The sequence below is a fragment of the Calypte anna genome, chromosome 15 (genome assembly GCF_003957555.1).
Source record: "Calypte anna isolate BGI_N300 chromosome 15, bCalAnn1_v1.p, whole genome shotgun sequence".
Classification (NCBI taxonomy): Eukaryota; Metazoa; Chordata; class Aves; order Apodiformes; family Trochilidae; genus Calypte; species Calypte anna.
The window spans coordinates 1,051,242-1,066,006 of NC_044261.1; the positions used below are offsets into that span (position 1 = coordinate 1,051,242).

General features: G+C 45.2%; 1 protein-coding gene across 3 annotated transcripts; it reads right to left on the reverse strand.

The window, feature by feature from the left end:
• Positions 1-523: 523 nt before the first annotated feature.
• ANKRD13A (ankyrin repeat domain 13A) lies at positions 524-14,291 on the reverse strand. Of its 3 annotated transcripts, none has more exons than XM_030460886.1 (16): positions 14,219-14,291; positions 13,490-13,597; positions 11,059-11,191; positions 10,825-10,949; positions 10,385-10,430; positions 9,087-9,230; positions 8,467-8,662; positions 7,677-7,743; positions 6,218-6,299; positions 5,851-5,909; positions 5,423-5,559; positions 4,902-5,059; positions 4,291-4,404; positions 3,452-3,603; positions 3,135-3,199; positions 524-2,363 (listed from the first exon to the last, which is right to left on the reverse strand). In XM_030460886.1, the coding sequence occupies exons 2-16, from the start codon at positions 13,586-13,588 to the stop codon at positions 2,165-2,167; spliced, it is 1,776 nt and encodes a 591-aa protein (XP_030316746.1). In that variant the 5' UTR covers positions 13,589-13,597; positions 14,219-14,291; the 3' UTR covers positions 524-2,164. The 3 variants fall into 3 exon arrangements, with proteins under 3 accessions (XP_030316746.1, XP_030316747.1, XP_030316748.1); XM_030460887.1 differs by having other exon boundaries at positions 13,490-13,568; positions 14,219-14,283; XM_030460888.1 differs by lacking the exon at positions 13,490-13,597 and having other exon boundaries at positions 14,219-14,239.
• Positions 14,292-14,765: the final 474 nt, after the last annotated feature.

A 14,765-nucleotide genomic window follows, 5' to 3' on the forward strand; every position in this document is an offset into this window, starting at 1 on the left:
AGTTCTCCACCCTTTGCAAGAAGATGTTTGGATGTTTGTTAGCAAGAGCTATAAACAGTAACCTGAAGGTGAAAGCTGGTCCTGCACAGGTAGAGCAGTTACCAACAGGCATTGACAGGTGAAGTTGCTACAGCAGCTGAGCCAGAAGTCAGCCAGAGCTGCATCAGGAGGATCTCCAACTTCAGCACTTCCTTAATTATTGTTGTGAGATGGAAGCTCAGGTTTAAGTCAAGCAGCAAAGCCTTCTAGTTCAGAGGGAGTGATGACTATCACAGGAAAAAATGGGGTTTTTTTCCAAGCAGCAGCATAACAAAACTTGAACTGAAATAGCTCCATATTTACATCAAAAGCAGAGAATAAATCTACTTGGAAAAAGAAGTATTTCCCCTTGTAACCTTTGAAATGCTTACCAGAAACAAAGCAATGTCCCAGCCAGAGGGTTTAAGAAAGGCAACAGCACTCTTTATTTCCACTGCAGGAAAAAAAACCAACACAGTTTCATCTCACAACTTCCTCAAGAGCTCAGTGCTGGGCTTAGTCCCTGTTTTGCAGCTGTGAAAGTCACAGTAATCCCCTTTTCAAAGGAAGATGCAATCCCAACAGATGCCCCTGCCCCCCTGCAGGACATCCCTGCCAACACCACCTCAGGACTGCAAACTCCATCATTTAACAACAAGGGTGAGGCCAGACCAGTTTTAGTGTACACTGAAGGAATTTTAATCATTTGCTATGTAAAACAATGGATTATTGGTTTAAAATAGGGTTCCAAGTTACCAACCATTTCACTGGTTATGACCAAGTCCATTTTATAGGGATTTCATCCTGGTTAATAGCTGGTCACACAGAACCACCCTGTTTTGCCCAAGGAACAAGTGCAGGATTAAGTCAGCAAGATCAGACTGTGTGTACCATTGGTTCTGCACACTTCTGCCAGCCAGAACAAGGAATATTGCTCACATTTAGCTACTGTAAGGCTTTCCTGTGGATGTACATTGTGTACTTGTGGAGTGCACTTGAGAGTCACAGTGTAAATACTGTAAATGCTGACAGAAGTGCAGGTAAAACAGCTACAAATATACTGTATGATGAAAAGACCTGAGGAAAGCTGGTTAAAACCTACTTGTGAATTCCTACCATACCGTTTTTCTAAATGAGTGTAGTCCTACTGGCTTGTTTTAAAATCAATAAAAATATTCAGAATAAAAAAATATATGTATTCACATGAAGGATGAGCACTTGAACTTTAAAAAGCAACACACGTTTCCCTTTCAGATAACAGAATTAAAACTTATCTTCCAATATGTATACAACAAAATCCCACCTGAATCTTGTTTCCTGTTTTAACTTAGCACCCACACAACAGGAACACACTCATGCACACACACCAAGTGATCTCAAGAAGCACCTGTATCTGCCACTGGATTTCTTGCTGCCCTCAGACTCTGGGAACTAGCTGGTTTGGAATCACTGCAGAAACTGCTATTGTACTGGACAGATGGTCCCATTTTAGGAGCTAAAATTTTACTGGCTACTTGTTTTGTCCTTTTTCAGAAAGCATTAGGTTTAATCTTGAGCTTGGATTAGCTGTTCAAGTATAAAATTATCCCTCTTAAGCAGGAGCATGTGATAAAATCTCAGTAACTAGAGAAAAGAGATAATAACATATAAGCAAAACTAACAGAAAGCACCTGTCAGCATGAAGAACTAGTCTGTGAATGGGCTATGTGCATACAGATACTCTTCCATCTAACATCTGGAAGAAACAGACAATGGCTTGGAATTATTCAGAAATGATGAAGCAGATGAGTATTTCTTTGGTAAGTAATGCAGCTCCCCTCCCCATAAATCAGGTTTCCAAGCTTTCCTGCAATCCCATATCCTGATGCAAAGCAAAACTTCTATCTGCTCTTCAATAAATACACTTAGGTAAAAACTAACCCTTCCAAGCTAAGACTGTGTGGCTGGGGAGCCAAATGCAGAGTCCCATGATCTGAAACCCCCTCAAACAAAAATAAATCAGCTTTCTGGAGCTTGTGGTGCCAACTTAGAAGGCAGGTGAAATGTTTACCTAAGCAATCCAGGAGTGGTCTTGAGACTGACAGCTCTGAAAGCCTTCAGTTTGATGCAGATTGGGTCATCCTTATTTCAGGAGGTGGCTGAGGAGTTATTTTTCCACCAGGGAAAGCTGCAGAACCTGCTGAAGCTCTGCATCTTCCTCTGCCCGCCGCTGCTTCTCCCGCTCCTCCTGCTCCCGGACAGACAGCTCCATGGCCAGCTGCAAATCCTTCTCAAAACTGGAAGGTTCTCTAAGGGTGATGCAGGGTGAGCTACCTGAGCTTGTTAGAAAGCTCTCCTGCAGTGCCCTGAGGGAGAGAAAGAGAGCTTCAGGTAGTGAGAGTGACAGAACCCACCTGCATTCCCTGTGCTGCTCCTTCCTAGTGACTGCTTCCTGACTGTGAGCCTGGGAATCTCTCCCCAGAGGGCAGGAAGCAGTGTTCAGAAGAGAGAGGTTGTTTTAACACCCATACAATTCCTCCAAAAAAAGCTGTGCTTTGAAGGCTCCTCACAATCTTTCATTCATATGGACAGTTACATTTCCCACGTGCTTCTAAAAGCATTCTCACACCATCTCCCCCCGGGTGGCAGAGCCAGGAGGATGCAGTTCCCTCTCTGCACAAAGATTTCTTGGCACTGAACTGAATGAAGGCCCCACAGATCCAAGAGGATATTCCCAAGGGACCATTAATTCCATGTTGCTGAGCTTCAGAGGGTTACCTAATGATTTGAGAAGCAAGAAGAGCTACCCTGAAACGTGCAGCACCTTAATAAACAAACCTTCCACCCAGAGGGACCAAATTCACAGTTGTAAAAGCAGAACAGAAGGAATTGGGTTTATTTGTTGGGTAAAAAAGAATCAGTTATGTGCTCAGACCAGTCCCCCAGCTGAGCTGGACTGTATGAACCAGGGAGGCCCAGTTGGGAATCCCTGCCTCTTGGAAAAGTTAAAAGCAACACAAGAAAAGAACTTTGAGTTCTGTACATCAGCTGCCTACACACACCAGAAATTTGCAGCTACTGTTGGAAATATTTTTGCTCTGTCACTGCAAGGCCTGACATGAAGAATAATTAATTACCTCTGATACTGTATATTGAAGTCCTGGGAATATGCAACTGCTCCATTGGAATGCACCCCCATATCCTAGAAACAGGGAAAGACAGAGAGTTCCTCAGCAGTTAACAGAGCTGCAGGGCACCTCACCAAACAGCAACTCCCAAATCTTATTTCCTCTTTGAGATACATGACTGGGTTTTTCTCTTCTGAGAAAAATTCAGAAGAATTTCTTTCTTAGGAAAAGGGGCCCTATATTGATTTAACACAGAGATGCAGCTCTTGCTGCCCAGTCCTTGTCAAAGCTCCCAGCTGGCACTGCACAGATTCCAGCACACTCACTTTATTTCCACCAGATTCCAGCAAACTCTGCTGAATAGCAAACTGCATGATCTCATTATCTTCATCCTGCACGTGGATGTTTCTGCCATCATCCTGGACGTGGTAAGACTTGGGGATTTCAAACACTGACTGATCAACCTCAAAATTAGCACCTGCAGAAGCCAAATACAGTTAGAAACACAACACAGTGTAGTTTTTAAGGTGTGACTTTAAATATTCTGATGTTTAGGCATGATTAACTCCAGAAATTCAGACAAACCACCTGGCTAAATACACCAACAGGCTTTGAAAGACTTGTGTGGTAAACAAGCACAGCAGCAAGACAGAAGGCAGGCTTTAGGATGCTAACAAGCCCTACAAACAAATCCAGTGTGCAGGAGAGCAGCTGAACTCTGACAAAACCATAAGAAAAAAATAAAATGCTGCCACAGGTAAATGCCACAATCCCTAACAAACAGTTCTGCAACAGCTCACAGGACAGAGCATCCCTGGGTGTGTGCAGTCATGAGCATCCTACTTGAACATCATCTGCTCTCTTCTGAATGAGCATGCAGGCTGAGCTGTTGCTGGCAGCAATTTGTTACTCCACTCCCCACAGCAGAAGCTAACATCAGATTTAGACCTCAGAATACTTGGGGCAGCTTGCTAGAACTCAGCTGATGCAGTCTGACAGACGAGGGAGGGGCAGAGTGGGGCAGTATGATCAGTACCACACTCCCAGATCATCTGTGATGCACTGCAGCTTCCTCTCACCTCCAAATGTTTCCTTCTCTCTGCTCTGTGCAATCCACTGGCAGGAACGTAGGAAGATGTGAGGGCTGCACCTTTCCACTCCTTACCTGAATCATCCTGTGCCCCTCCAGCCATCTGTGGTGATGTTTTGTCAGCTGTCCTGCAGCCATTGACATTTTCAAATGTAATTCGGGCATTCAGCACGTGAAACAAAGGGATTTCTGTAAGGAAGGATAAAACAAAGGGATTTCTGTAAGGAAGGATGGAGGATTTCTGTCAGAAGGAGAACTCTCATTGACCTCCACACCTACACCAACCATGTGTAGGTTCCATGTTTATTGAACAGCTCCACAAGCCCCACAGTGACAGTGTGCAGTGACTCACTTCACCAAGAAGTTATCCTTAGTCATGCTCATGCTCTCTCTGAATCTTTTTTTTTTAATAATAAGATTTGCCAAATCTACAGCACTGAAGCTCAGAGAAAAGGGGCTTAGCAACACCTCATTCTTACTGAAATGACAGGGTCTTAAACTTCTGTGCTACTAACTCAGAATTTGGACTGAATGACCCCAGAGGTCCCAGACAGCATCCACCTGGGTTCTCAGTTCTAGCTACCAGGAGATGAGGAGCCCCAAACTAACATGTTGTAAATACAAGCAGCACAAGCATTAGAGAGAATGGAAATTAAGAAGATGCTACAATAAAAATTGCTAATTACCAATTTTGACAGGAAATCCTGGTGGAAATTCCAGAGTGATGAAATCCCTAAGCCTGGCAAAGTGTGCACTGGTTCTGGCCATCAGATCAATGATTGGAGTCACTTGTTCCATCAGAGACAAGGGGAACTCTTCACTCATCCACAGGCTGGCTTTAAATCTTACAGAGAAAGTTGCATAAAAGCATCCTAAGTTTACAGTTTAGGAACAGATACCAAGCAAAACACACAGCATTGTCACCTGCTCTACACATTTCAAAGAGTCACAACAGTTATTGCTCAAAAAAACCCTGGTCAGATCAAAGGCAAAACACAGGAGGTTCCTGAGGAGTCACAGCATTAGTCCAAATCTTTTCTTCAACTTACTAGAAGAAGAATCAGACTAGAGCTGAATACTTCAAGAGCTCTCTTTTTGTTTAATTTTGAAAACTGGGGGAAAACTACACTGGATATTCCTAAAAGTGATTTCCAGAGATTAGGTGAAGCAGAGACAAACTAAAAATAGTTAAAATCTTATTTCTCACTTCTGTGTTCGAATGGTGACTTCTTTTGGTCTTCCTATGTCTCTACCTTTCAAATCAAATTCTGGGTCAAAGTATTCCTCCAGAGTAATAGCAGTAGGATTGTTGCTTGCTGCATACTCTGTTGTCTTGGTTGTACTCTGTAAGGAAAAAGAAAAAGAGAAAAACCCCACAAAGTACAGAACAGACAGTGGCTACTATAAGGAACCTCTAAGTTACCTCATGTGAAATAACTCATTCTTTAATTTAGACATCAGTGACACAGAGCCACAGATCCACAAACACAAGCACACCAGTGTAGCTTGCTTTCTATGAGGGTAAAAATCTCAAAGCATTTCAGAGACAGAAAAACTTATTTAGCTACTTTAATGCTAGAAAGACACAGACACAAGCTACAGCATTTCTGGGCTCCCAATCCTTTATTCACTCACCTGAGCACCATACTCATGTTCCACTGTACCCAGAAATGATTCCAGGGGGTTCCTGTCAGCTTCAGATAAAAGGAGGAGGAAAAAACCAAAAAAAAATCTATTACTATTAATTCACAGTGAAATTTCTCTCCACACCATACTAACAGGCAAGACTGCTAGTTCCAAGTGAAATAATCTGTTCACAATTCCTCTAGATACACCTAGGATAAATCCTGGTTCATTTACAGGTTAGCAGTCAAGTAATGAGCTACTTCAGACACAGTTTGTGTAAATAAAGCAGGACAATGACAAGTATTTCCCTTGTCCATACACCCAGTTCTTCTGCCACTGCACAGGGCCAAAAGATTCTATCCCATAGGAAAACCACCTTTATATCTTTTCTTCTCCTCTTCTGTCAGATGTTCTGTTCGGATTCTTGTGACCACATTCACATTGTTTGCCATGTATACCTTAAAAAAAAAATATTAAAAAAAAAAAAAAAGTCAAAGGACAAAAAGCTTCCCAGGTGAAACAAACAACAAATAAAGTTCTCTCTGCCCAAACACCAGGTACACAAATCTAAAGACAAAATGAAGCAGGCTGCTTCTGCCTCTCATTGATACAGAACTTAATCTTTAACATACTGGTGATCAGCAGCAAATGCTGCATTTTGGTTTTTCCAGTTGCTTTGGTACAATGGAAATCCTACATAATCTGTTCCTGACCTCTCCTAAGGCTCCTCCATGCCACCTGCTGGGCAAGCTGATAAACCCAGAAACCCTGCAAAATCACCCTCCAGACAGCAGTAATCTGACAAGCATCCTGTGCCCAAAGAACAGCAAAGGAATTTGGTCATTGCCTTGGATGGCAACAGAAATCACCCTCCTTCTAACCAAGCTCCTGGAAAGCAGATTTACTCTTAAATATCCTTTTGTACCTGACTAAACCAACCTGGAAACCAGAGAGGCAATGCCAAGCTTGCTGGGAAGAATCCCCACCTGGGCAGGGATTGTAAGGACAGAGAAGGAAAGTCAGATAAACACTGTTTCTAAACAGCTTAAAAATGAAATTCAGTGATCCTTGACTTCTGCAGGAACACCAATGAACCCCAACTTCCACCTGAACACTCCTGCAGCCTGACAAGAAAACTTTCATATAAATGTAGATCTACAAGCAATTCAGCATTTACTCTTCAGGTAAGTGAAACTACAAAACTTACAGTCCAAAACCTGGGAGAAACAGAAACCTATGATTCAAGAATGTTACTTCTTGTGATTCTGAAATCCCTCAAACAGTCAGGCTGTAAAGCTGTCTTCAAAAATGTTTCACTGAAGTAAAATGGAAGACAAACAGTGTCACATGGAGCAAACCTAAGCACCTGTATGACTCATGAGCAAGCTCAGGGTCTTTCATGTACCAGCAGCCTTTTATTATGTGAATTCCTGAGGCAACTCATGGCAGCAGGAGGATGTTACTTCCTTGCAATACTGCTCACAGACAATGCTCCAGGCACTTCACCAGTCAGTTCCTTGATTTTTAAGGAGTGAAAGAAATGACAATATTCAAGGATTAGCTCAACCCCAGCTTTTGGATGGGAACTCTAGCAGCTATGCTAAAACTTTTGCCCCTCTTATCCTGAAATGCTTTGATCTTACTCCTCCCCCAAAGCCCTTCCTGACAGTCCTGCATTCAGGCACCATCTCTCCAACAAGCTTGGCAGTTCCTCACTCCTGCTGGCAAGACAATAAAGCTCTTAATGGGAAGTTTGGGACCCAAAGTATTCAGGAAATTGAGGCATGACACAATCAGACTTCAGTTAGCTATTAATTATCCAGGATGGGCTTTACCTTTGCTTCATAACCATTTACACCTTCTGCTTTTTCTGTCCTCCATACCCAGAATCCAGAAGTGGACCTGACAAAAAGTGGACAAAGTGTCTATAAACTGGATTTGCTACACAATCCCCATTCCATTTTCATCCAAAATTGATTTTAAGCATTGCATAGGTTGTTTGGTTATTAACCCCAGACAAAAGCACAGGTCTACCTGTCCTCACACACATCCCACAAGAGGGCTGGGCAGTCCTGCTGGGGTTTATGAACTTATCCAGCCCACAGCCAAAGTGGAAAGGCTCAGAGATTTTAGATGAAGCTGTGGATCCCTGAGCCACAGAGGAGGACAGCCCAAGAACTTGCTGAATTATTTTGTCTTGACTCTAAAAGGATCTCCATAAAAAGCATTGTTTGTACCAAGCTGAGACACACTTGGATAAACAGTGTCAGAAACAAGGAGGACAAATGTGTGTTTGTGGAAAGAAACAATATACAGGTATTTTTATTTAAAGTATTTCTGTGAGATCAGACCCACTGAGCTGCCAGATGCAAGCTCCTGTCCAATACTTTCAGCACCCAAATCCACATGGATTTGGGTGAAATGCAAACTCGTAATCAGACATTAACACTGCTCTAATTAGTGCTCAACCAGAAGCTTCCTGCAAGTCAAAGTTCTTTCAACTGGGAACATTTTGCCAAGCACCAGTCTCAAGCTGATGGAGCCAAATTTATCCAATGGAATGTGAAGTCTAAAGTCATTTCAGATCTAGCCCTAGAAGCTTTCATGAGAAACTCTGTGTCTTACCTTTCAAAAGCAATGTTTTTGGTGTCAAGGCACGTGTTAATAATTGGGGAGGTGAGGCGTCTCTCCACATCCTTCCTTTTGGGTGTCATAGACTCCAGTGTCAAATGCTCCATGTGCTGGGAAAGCTCAAAACGTTCTGTTGTAACAAACTTCTCATCGTGATTGATCTCAATCAGCTCTGCCCAGCCTCCAGTGTCTGGGGGAAATGGGAAATCTCAATCTAAAAACCTTAGCAACAGTGTTCCAGAGTGAAACACAACACACTGTGGAGCAGATCAGGGCAGGTGCTAAGTCAAAGTATTTTGCACTCAGCTGAGATCAAACTTGGAGTAATACCTAAAATTATTTTTTATTTGGAGGGTAGGAAAAAGCAAGCAAAAGACTGAGGTAAAATTTTTCATTACCAAGTTTTGACTTGAGGTTTGCTGGGAGGAAAGAAACGAAGCCATTATGTTAAACCACAAACCAGGATCTCTAAGAGAATCACTCACAAAACATAGTATAAAACTTTAGAACTCAGTGCTCAGGCTCAACAGGTCCTTTTGAGCAACACTGGGGCTTTTCTTCTGGACTGACAGAGGATTTGGTGATCAGTGGTGGAGACATCCTGAAATATTTACCTTCCCCCTTGAAAATTAAGCTTCTCCTTCCTCTCTCCCAGCTCATGTTCTCAAAGCCCAGCAGGGTGATGTCCACACGCAGCTTGGCACCGCTTTTCCAGATGCGGCAGACGTCGCTTGGACAGACCCTGGAAACCAGGGGGACTGGGAAGGAGAAAAATACAAAATAGTCAGGAGATGAAGCCCACAGGAAGCCTGAGCTCAAGCAGAAGCTATATCCCTGCTGAAGGATTGCTCATAATTCCAGAGGAGGTGAGAAGCTGATCCTCTTTAGTTTTAGGAACAATCAGCTTAGGCATAAAATCCATCAACTTTAAATTAGAGATGAACACAAAAAGGAAAAGACATTATTTCAGGCTAAAAGACATGAAATGGCATAAACCCCCAGCAGTTTAGCTGCTTGGCAATAATTAAGAATAAAATTGTTTTCAGAATAAGAAACCCAAAACCATACAAACATACAAACAAATTGCAATTAAAATAATAATGATGGAATTGATTTTTATTTTTTTTTTATTCAGCCTAAATGATTACTTGGTTCAAAACTGAATCAAATTTCTTCTCTTTAGTTTGTTGAGATTTATTTTGGTTTGTTGTTTTGTAATACAGGAGTAATCACATGAAAACCAGATTTGGTTATTTAGGTATCAAAATACATAATTTCAGCCATCCAGAAGTCTTCCTATGCCCTCTCCTCCCTTTTTCTATTGATGAATGATCCTGCTAAAGGATTGCTCATAATTCCAGAGGAGGTGAGATGCTGATCCTCTTTAGTTTTAGGAACAATCAGCTTAGGCATAAAATCCATCAACTTTAAATTAAAGATGAACACGAGAAGGAAAAGACATTATTTCAGGCTAAAAGACATGAAATGGCATAAACCCCCAGCAGTTTAGCTGCTTGGCAAGTTAAGTCAGAAGCCCAGTGCTGACTCCCTTAAGAGAAAAGCAGATACCTCCCAAGCAGCCTGTGCAGCTGTATATGAGACATCTATCACTGTCTTAATAATTGATAGCCAGAAGTCAGCAAACAAAACCCCAGAAAAGTCTTCAGCAATTCTAAAATGACTGAAGTCTCCATTAAAAAAAAACCCTGATCAACCAAAAAACCCAAACAAAGCAACCAAATAAACAGGAAACAAAGAATAACCATGCAACAAAAATACAAGAGGTTTGTGAGAGGTGAAAAGGTAAGTATTGTGGAGAGCTGATATTTCTCTGCAAATCTGTTGTGGCATTTGTACATAAGCAAGTCTAGGTCTGCAGCCTAGAGGAGGTGACAACAATCAAGATTCCTACCCCAGCTGGTGAACTCCCATTTCATTTCCACATAAAAGTCAGGAGTCTGGAAAAGGAAAATACTTTATGAATACTTCATGAAGAGTTTTAACCTAATGCTCAGTACAGCATTGCTCATGAACATTTTAGATAAAGGAGAAGAAAAAAAGAAATTGAGATATGACAAATTAACATTCTAGAAATGAAACCAGCAAACAAAAACCAAGGCCCAGCCATTGATGATTTTATTAACACCTTCACGACTCAGCCTCTAATGCTGGAGTTCATGAGTAAGGGTTTCAAAGGGAAGTTGAGGGAAAAAGCCTCCATCTCCCACAGGACTGTGGGACTCAGAAGCTGACACACAGAACATGACTGCCCAGCTGATTCCAGTTTATTGAGCTTGAACTCCTCCAACGAGAGTTACAGTCTAGAGTAAGAGGTCTGAACTCAGTAATTACCTCATTAATCTTTTGGAGCAGTTCAGGAACTCCCCCGAGGGTCATGGAGGCCTGCTGGTAGTCCCGATGCTGCAGGATCATTTGTACCATCTCTGGGTCTCCTGTACTGACAGCCTCGTGTAACACTGCAAGAAACCCAGGCACAAGTTCCTGCCTGCCCTCCCAGTGCAACACACAGCCCAAACACAACGCCTGCAACTGGAAAACAACACACAGCTTCCAAGTTATCCTTACCTGTCCATCCCTGGGCATTCTCTTTTGTCACATCTGCCTTGTGCTGGAGCAGAACCTTGGCAGATTCCAGATACCCCAAGGAGACAGCAAGGTGCAGCAGGGTCCGGCCTCGGGGATCGCGCTGATCCACATCCTGTTGAGTACCCAAGAGAACAACCCTGCTGAAGCTGTCCTGGCAAACACTGCTGCCCACAGCACACTGGGAAGGGTTTAATCAAACAAGACTTGGCAGCAGTAATCCAGGAGTCAATATTCCCTAGGTGTTCCCAGGGCTCAGCCTGTGGTGCACTCTGTACAGTGCAGCCTTTGCTTCCCCGCTGAACTCAAGAGCGAAGCAGAACGGGGCCCATGAAACCCAAATGCTCAGAACTGGTATCACTGGAGGACACCCCTGAGCTCTTCCTGATGCTTCTCATTTCTTCTCCTGTAATTATTTCCCCTTCAGAAGGGGTCTCTGAGCAGCAGGCAGGAGCCTGTGTGCACTGCACCACAGTTAACAGCCTGAGCCCAGCAGAGGGTGTAATATTTTTACAACAGAACAAGGGTTGGGGTGGGAGAAATGAGAAAAGAAAAGGAGTAACAGGGCAAACAACACCAGTTTTGCTTTTAGAAAGCATAGAAGCAAATGGTATTTCACAAAGCATCCATTTGACACACACAGCACAATGGAGGGTGACAGCGTTTCATACAAGTCACTAGATTAAAAAATAAATTAAAAGAACTACACAGGCATAAATACCCAAAACATGCAAGCACAACATACTCATACCTTACATATTTTTCACTATTAGCTTAGAGATTTGAAACAGAAGAGCATCTATAACTAAAGGAAAAGGGGAAAGTCAATAGCAGAATAAGAAAGGAAAGTTATTATGCAAGTTAACATGGTTATCTGACAGCATTACACAGGAAAGATCACACACAGAGCAGGGAAAGCTTCATTTTAAAGCATTCTCTTTTCACCTCTGTGGTGAAACACTGACTGATTTGCTTCCCCACTTCCTGCAGCTCCAGTGCCTGCTGCACTCAGAGGTAAAGGTCTCAAAACTGAACCTGGAGGTGCCAACCACACACCCTGCCCATCCACTGCCACACCAAGTGCAGCTGGGGTGCCTCCTGATCCCCTCCAACAGCAGGAAGCTCAGCCCAAGGAAGCAGGAGGAAACAAATCTTTGGAACACTTTGATAAAAGAGGCTACTGGAAAGCAGATAAAGGGAGCAGGAGGCAGAGCTGTTCCACCTGAGCAGGCTGCTCATCTCCTGGGGGCACAGAACACTCTGGGGGGGGTCAGCAGCAGCCCCTCAGGCTGAGGAGCAGCAGAAGGATCCTCATTTAGTGACAAACGTTCAGAGGTGAGGCTGTTTTATTGAAACAGCAATAAATACACAGCAAAACCTGCCAGTGAGATTGGGGACTTTGTTAAGGAGTAAATTGGTTTAGATTTTAAAAAAAAAAGTAACTGCATTCCAAAGATTCTCCTGAAGAGCAGGGCAAGGAGCATGCTCTGAGCAGGCATTAGTAAATTGGGGTGTTTTGTTAGGATTGCAGATGATAACCACTAGTCAGGAGGTGGCACAGCTGACCTTTGGCTCATACACTTGTGGTGTCAGGTATAATTTCCTTAATCAGGTGTAAGGTAATTAATATGCTCTGCCTCTGCAAACTGCACTCCACGCCAGGGAATGCCCCAGCTTTTACAGAGCATCTCAGCACGACAGATATTTGCTGCTCCAGCCTTTCAGGCTGTCTCCTTACATCACTACAATTTCTTGCTTGGCCATCCCAGAGAAGGAGCAGCTTTGTATTTTTCAGCTCTACACAATGATCCTTTTTTTTTTTTTCCTCCCCTCTTTTATTTTTGTTCTGTTGGGGTTTTTTTCTCTTCCACCAGAAAGGCTGAAAACATTCCAGCAGTATAAAAATGCTGCACCCACAGTCTTGGCCAGCAGCAAAGCTGTTAAGAACTGCTGGTCCTCAGCAAGCTGGAGGCTGGTTTAATCTTCAGCAGCAGCAGCCACCTTTGCTGTGTGTTGACTTTCCATTAAGGTAAGCAGTATTTATTGCTTTTCTGGCAGAGGAAAAAAAAAATTAACATCATATCTGCTCTTCCTGATGTGTTTCAATGCCTACTCTAATACTTTCTATGGAGCTCTTCTGCAAGCTGCACTCACTCCAAGCACAACTGTAGAGATAAGTCAATATTTAATACCTTACCTAACAAAAAGTGTATTCCTACACCTTCTTACATCACTCCCACAACCACAAACAAATAGGTAAAGCAAAAGAAGAGCAGCAATCCCCCAAGCCCAGCAAACAAGACGTGGCAGTCCCATTAAAAAAGGCATTAAAGCAGGGGGCACCCAGCCCTGAACCATGGCACAAGCTCTGCCAGGGCCACCAGCCCCTCCTTTACCCTGGTGTCCCGGTTACCTTGTCCTGCAGCTCCTCGTCCAGCCTCCTGTAATCATTATTCCAGACCAGGACGTGGAGGGGAAAGGCAGTGCTGGCCCTGCCAGGGGAACTCATCATGCCACACACCTGCAGAGCAGGGAAGCAGGGTGCCCACCCTCACTGCACCCCTCCTCTTCGCTCTGGAGACCCCCAGATCACTCCAACCCCGAGCTCTTCACCTCCTCCTCTCTCCTAGCACCCACCTGCCCCAGGGGATGGGGGGGACAACCCCCTACGAACCCCTCACCCCGCTTTTAGGGCTGCCCCATGCAACTCCACACACCTGGGCACCCCCAGCTCCTGAGTTCCTCAGCCCCCACACACCTGAGGACACCCCAGCTCCTGAGTTCCTCAGCCCCCACACACCTGGGGGCCTCCCGCTCCCCTCAGCCCCCCCAGCCTGAGGCTCCTCAGCCCTCCCAGCCTCCCCCTCCTGGGGGTCCCCTGCTCCTCAGCCCCCCACAGCCCCACACCCCGGGGGTCCCCTCAGCCCCCCACTCCTGAAGGCCTCACCTGCTCCTGCCGCCCCCCCAATCCCACCCACCTGAGGGGGAAGGGGTCTCCTCCTCTTCTCCTCACCCCACCCGCAGCTCCACACACCCCTAGAGCCCTCCTGCTCCCCTCATCCCCCCCACTCCCGGGGGTCTCCCCAGCCCCACAGCCCCCGCTCTCCCCTCCCCTATCTCCAGAGCAGCGGCTGGGACAAACCACGAGGAGGAAGAAGGAGGGGGGGTTCCCCCTTGTCCCCCCTCAGCCTGGAGCCACCGGCGAGCCCACGGAAAAAGGAAGTGCCCGCTCCCCGCCCACTCTGCCCCCCCCCCGTGGGCGGGCAGATGGAGCGTCCCTCCCGCCGGCTGTCCCATCGCTCTCTGTGGGACGGGGGGGGCAGCAAGGTGGTGCTGGGGGGGACGCGGCGCTCAGCGCTGGCTGCACCCCCCTTGGGGAGCGTTGGTTTCGCCCGCCCGCCCTGCAGCCGCCATGTTGGGTGAGGGCAGGGAGCGATGCTGAGAAGCCTCTTCCGCCAGCCCGCGCTGACAGACCTGATCCTGTCAGAGAGAGAGCAGCGAGCAGGCTGGCGCAGCCCCTTGCGGGAGCTCTTTGTGCTTTCCCTCAACAACCGCAACGCTTCTGTGAAGCAGAGCGCCGCTTGCTTGCGTTAGGGCGGGCGCCTGCCCGCAACAAAGATGTCGGTCGCGGCGCGGCTGGGTCTGACTGCCGCCCTTCTGCCAGCAGCCAACATGGCGGCGCGGGGCCG

Excerpts from the sequence above, each read along its gene's own strand:
- ANKRD13A (XM_030460886.1), bottom strand. The coding sequence starts at position 13,588 with ATGATGAGTTCCCCTGGCAGGGCCAGCACTGCCTTTCCCCTCCACGTC. Across the intron at positions 5,910-6,217 it reads GGAGAAGAAAAGATATAAAG|CTGACAGGAACCCCCTGGAA; the intron begins GTGGTTTTCCTA and ends TTTTATCTGAAG. Across the intron at positions 4,405-4,901 it reads AGGATTTCCTGTCAAAATTG|AAATCCCTTTGTTTCACGTG; the intron begins GTAATTAGCAAT and ends CCTTCCTTACAG.